Source organism: Quercus lobata, chromosome 6, assembly GCF_001633185.2.
Source record: "Quercus lobata isolate SW786 chromosome 6, ValleyOak3.0 Primary Assembly, whole genome shotgun sequence".
Lineage (NCBI taxonomy): Eukaryota > Viridiplantae > Streptophyta > Magnoliopsida > Fagales > Fagaceae > Quercus > Quercus lobata.
Genome location: NC_044909.1, coordinates 13,731,800 through 13,736,866, shown reverse-complemented (window position 1 = coordinate 13,736,866; position 5,067 = coordinate 13,731,800). Strand labels below are relative to the sequence as shown.

Genomic DNA, 5,067 nt, shown 5'->3' with positions numbered 1-5,067 from the left:
CACAAGTTGCGACTCAATGCTTCCAAGTGTTCATTCAGGGTCGGATCTGGGAAATTCTTAGGCTATATGGTAACCCACAGGGGAATAGAAGTGAGTCCCGACCAAATCAAAGCGATTAACAGCCTACAGGTTCCTCGGAATCCAAAAGAAGTACAGAAGCTCACTGGCATGATCGCAGCATTAAACCGGTTCATATCACGATCTACAGATCGATGTCAACCTTTCTACCTCTTGATAAATAAGTGGAAGGGGTTTGAATGGTCGGAGGATTGTGTCCGGGCCTTCCAGCAACTTAAGGAATACTTGTCGCGACCACCCATCATGTCTAGCCCTGAGGCAGACGAGGTACTATTTGCATACATAGCCGTAGCCCCTCATGCTGTAAGCCTGGTACTGATACGGGATGACGACGAGGTACAACGACTAGTGTACTACGTGAGTAAATCACTACATGAGACCGAAGTGCGATACTTACCATTGAAGAAAGCGATTCTTGCAGTAATGCATGCCACAAAGAAGCTCCCTCATTACTTTCAAGCACACATGGTCATCGTTCTAACCCAGCTCCCCCTTCGAGCGGTGCTTCGAAGTGCCGACTACATCGGAAGGATCGCCATGTGGAGTGCACTTTTGGGAGCTTTTGATATTAAATATATGCCCAAATCCTCTGTCAAAGGTCAAGTCCTCGCGGACTTAGTCGCAGAATTCGCTGAACCCTCTGTAGAAACAATAGCCGAGAAGAAAGACATGGATGGAAAATCGGTTGGCACAATTTCAGCAGGGGAAACCTTGCGTTGGAGGGTCTACGTGGATGGCGTGGCCAACCAAAGAGGATCCGGAATTGGGCTAGTTTTAATATCGCCCGACGGTATTGCCATCGAGAAATCATTGAGACTCGGGTTCTCAGCTACAAACAACAAGGCTGAATACGAAGCCTTACTTCAAGGGATGACGGTGGTTCAAAAATTGGGCGGAAGGGTAATGGAAGCGTTCTCGGACTCCAAATTGGTCGTTGGCCAAGTGATGGGTGAGTTGGAAGCTAGAGATGCTAGAATGCAAGAATATCTCGGACGAGTCAAACGCCTACAGTTGAATTTTGAATCCTTCAATCTGACGCACGTTTCCAGGAGTGTGAACACCCATGCAGACTCGCTGGCCACTCTCGCCACGTCCTCAGCGCATGATCTGCCGCGAATGATCCTTGTCAAAGATCTAGTCCAGGCGAGTCCCATTAGAAGAGACCCGGCTCAGGTCCATCAGATTAGAAAGAATCCCAGCTGGATGGATCCTATAAAGAACTTCCTCAAAGATGACACCCTACCAGAGGGAAAACTGGAGGCCGAGAAGATACGGAGGAATGCTCCTTGGTTCTGGTTATCGGAAGAGCACAAACTATATCGGCGCTCCTACTCTGGGCCGTACCTACTTTGTATACATCCAGAAGAATCCGAGTCCTTACTTGAAGAGTTACATGAGGGGATTTGTGGAAGTCACACCGGAGGGAGGTCGCTAGTGCACCAAGCGCTCACCCAAGGATACTGGTGGCCGAACATACAAAGAGAGGCCCAAGAATACACAAAGAAGTGTGATCAGTGCCAGAGATTCGCCCCAAATATCCACCAACCCGGAGGGGTCCTCAACCCCCTCTCTAGCCCCTGGCCGTTTGCTCAGTGGGGTCTTGATATTGTCGGTCCATTCGCCAAAGCTGCAGGGAATAAACGATACATAATAGTCGGAACCGATTACTTCACCAAATGGGTGGAGGTTGAACCTTTGGCCAACATTAGGGACGTGGATGCCCAGAAATTCATCTGGAAGAACATTATTACCCGCTTCGGAACTCCACACATACTCATCTCGGACAACGGACTCCAATTTGATAGCAAGAACTTCAGGGAGTATTGCTGCGAGTTTGGAATCACTAACCGGTACTCCACTCCCGCCTACCCCCAAGGAAATGGACAAGCTGAGACCGTGAACAAGGTCATAGTGAATGGACTGAAAAAGAGGCTGGATGAGGCAAAGGGGAGATGGGTGGAAGAGCTCCCACACGTCTTATGGACCTATCAGACTACGCTGCGACGGTCAACCGGTGAAACCCCCTTTTCGATGACCTATGGGGCTGAGGCCGTGCTCCCAATCGAGAACAGCTTTCCCACACTGAGGTCTAGCTCCTTTACCCCAAACAATAACGATGAGTTATTGGGGAGAAGTCTAGACTTAGCCGAGGAAATAAGGGAAAAGACAATGATCCATATGGCCTATTATCATCAGAAGCTGAGACAAGGATATGATGCTAATGTTAAACTACGACCTTTAGGTCCGGGTGATCTTGTGATGAGAAAGATTCTCGGCAGCGCGAAAAACCCCTCTTGGGGCAAGCTGGGGCCCAATTGGGAAGGATCGTATCGCATCACATCTGTGGCCGGAATAGGTGCTTATTATCTAGAAGATTTGGATGAAAAAACTGTACCTCGCCCGTGGAATGTAAATAACCTAAGAAGATATTATTATTAATGAAAACGGCTTTGCCCGTGTTTTGTTCCATGATCACCATGTACCCACCGGTCCATTTCCAACTATTCAAAGTTTTAAACAGAACCTAAATCCTGCATGGCTCCTCGAACCACAGACTTAGGGGAAATTATTACTTATGCAATTTATCCAAGTTTTAAACAGAACCTAAGTACTGCATGGCTCCTCGAACCACAGACTTAGGGGAAATTATTACTTATGGCAACTATTCAAAGTTTTAAACAGAACCTAAGTCCTGTATGGCTCCTCGGACCACAGACTTAGGGGAAATTATTACTTATGCAATTTATTCAAAGTTTTAAACAGAACCTAAGTCCTGCATGGCTCCTCGGACCACAAACTTAGGGGAAATTATTACTTATGCAATTTATCCAAGTTTTAAACAGAACCTAAGTACTGCATGGCTCCTCGGACCACAGACTTAGGGAAAATTATTACTTATGGCAACTATTCAAAGTTTTAAACAGAACCTAAGTCCTGCATGGCTCCTCGAACCACAGACTTAGGGGAAATTATTACTTATGCAATTTATCCAAGTTTTAAACAAAATCTAAGTACTGCATGACTTCTCGGACCACAGACTTAGGAGAAATTATTACTTATGACAACTATTCAAAGTTTTAAATAGAACATAAGTCCTGCATGGCTCCTCGGACCACAGACTTAGGGGAAATTATTACTTATGCAATTTATCCAAGTTTTAAACAGAACTTAAGTACTGCATGGCTCCTTGGACCACAGACTTAGGGGAAATTATTACTTATGGCAACTATTCAAAGTTTTAAATATAACCTAAGTCCTGCATGGCTCCTCGGACCACAGACTTAGGGAAAATTATTACTTATGCAACTATTCAAAGTTTTAAATAGAACCTAAATCCTGCATGGCTCCTCGGACCACAGACTTAGGGAAAATTATTACTTATGCAACTATTCAAAGTTTTAAATAGAACCTAAATCCTGCATGGCTCCTCGGACCACAGACTTAGGGGAAATTATTACTTATGCAATTTATCCAAGTTTTAAACAGAACCTAAGTCCTGCATGGCTCCTCGGACCACAGACTTATGGGAAATTATTACTTATGCAATTTATCCAAGTTTTAAACAGAACCTAAACCTTGCATGGCTCCTCGGACCACAGACTTAGGGGAAATTATTACTTAAAACTCTTGTGCAAATTCAAGGTACGTGCGTAATCTAGCATTATTACAACCATTATTCAAATTCGCTGCGCGGCATTCTTCTTTCTTGTTCGTTCATATTTATTTATATCATTACGAACGTTAAATAAAGGGATATTGTTAGTAAACATCCGTAGAAAACGAAGAGAACATTCTATATTAATATTCCGAAGTCAATACAAAAAGAGGTCTTTACAAAAGAACAAAAATAAGACAACTCTCATTCATAAAAAAAAAAAAAAAAAAAAGTACAAAAATTAAAAACCTAAAAGCTAAGCCCTAGCAAGAGGATCCTTTTTCTGCTCTGGCTAAGGAGGAGGAACCTCGGGGATGGAGTCCTTGGCAGGATCCTTGGCTTTATCAAGCAGAGGGATGGCATCAGGCACAGCCAAGCCCTGCTTAGAAGCTGCTTGAGCGCCATCAGGATTCTCTCGGATCTCCTGAGGGTAGAAGACCTTCTCAGGCAATCTCAGCGCCGAATCTGCAGGAATTCCTGCAACATCAAGGGCATGAGCCCATGAGATGCTGCAGTAGTCCCTGCACACCTTGGGAATTTCCTCGGAAAGTCTGGCCTCCGTTTCTTGAATCCCGAGCTGATGAGCAGCCTTCTTTTCAGCCTCTGCAGCCTCCCGGATCAGCTGAGCCTCTTCTTTAACCCGTCGTATCTCGTCCTCAGCTTTCTGCAGAGCGGCCTTAAGATCCAGTACCGCCTGCTTCTCAGTAGTAAGACTGGTCTCGGTTACGAATAACTTTTGGCGCTGATCCTCCGCTTGGGTTTCAGCACTCTTCAAGCCAGACTCCGCGCTCCGGCGCTGCCTCTCCGACTCTTTGAACTTCTCCGCAAGTTCAAGGTTCTCTTGCTTGAGGGACCCCATGGTCTTCTCTACCTTTGTCCGAGACTGGACCTCAGCTTCAGCCAAACTGCGGTTGCTGCGACAGAACTCCTCAGCCACAAACACCTGCTGAGTAATCTGCCAACAAAACAAAACCAAAATTATGTTAGAATGCAACAATGTTTGATGACTTAATGAAAGGGTACAAGAATGACTTACCATCGCAAGGTCCCTCTTAAGGGACAAAAAAAGCTCGAGTTGGGAGAATCGCCTGTAGGCCTCCATGTCCTGAGGAAGGAGCACTGGCTGCTCCAGGGCCTCAACGATGTAACCTGCTCTGCCCCTGTTGTATTCTCGAACTGAGGCAGTATAGGGGATAGCGACCCCGTCTAACTCCAGCTTCAGACTCCATACGCGGGGATTAACGCGCACTTCAGCCCGATTCTCCTCATCTCGGCTTTCCACGGAATTAGCCCTTTTACTCCTCTGCCCCCGAGTGGTTTTTTGTTGCTTGGCC

General features: G+C 45.8%; 1 protein-coding gene across 1 annotated transcript; it reads left to right on the top strand.

The window, feature by feature from the left end:
• Positions 1–321: 321 nt before the first annotated feature.
• LOC115949866 lies at positions 322–1,978 on the top strand. The gene is made up of 2 exons (XM_031067134.1): positions 322–1,429; positions 1,884–1,978. Exons 1-2 carry the CDS (start codon positions 322–324, stop codon positions 1,976–1,978), a joined length of 1,203 nt encoding a protein of 400 aa, XP_030922994.1.
• The last annotated feature ends 3,089 nt before the right edge of the window (positions 1,979–5,067 follow it).

Coding starts and splice junctions, on each gene's coding strand:
- LOC115949866 (XM_031067134.1), top strand. CDS start 322: ATGTCTAGCCCTGAGGCAGACGAGGTACTATTTGCATACATAGCCGTA. Junction 1,430..1,883: donor CTCTGGGCCGTACCTACTTT/GTATACATCCAG, acceptor CCAATTTGATAG/CAAGAACTTCAGGGAGTATT.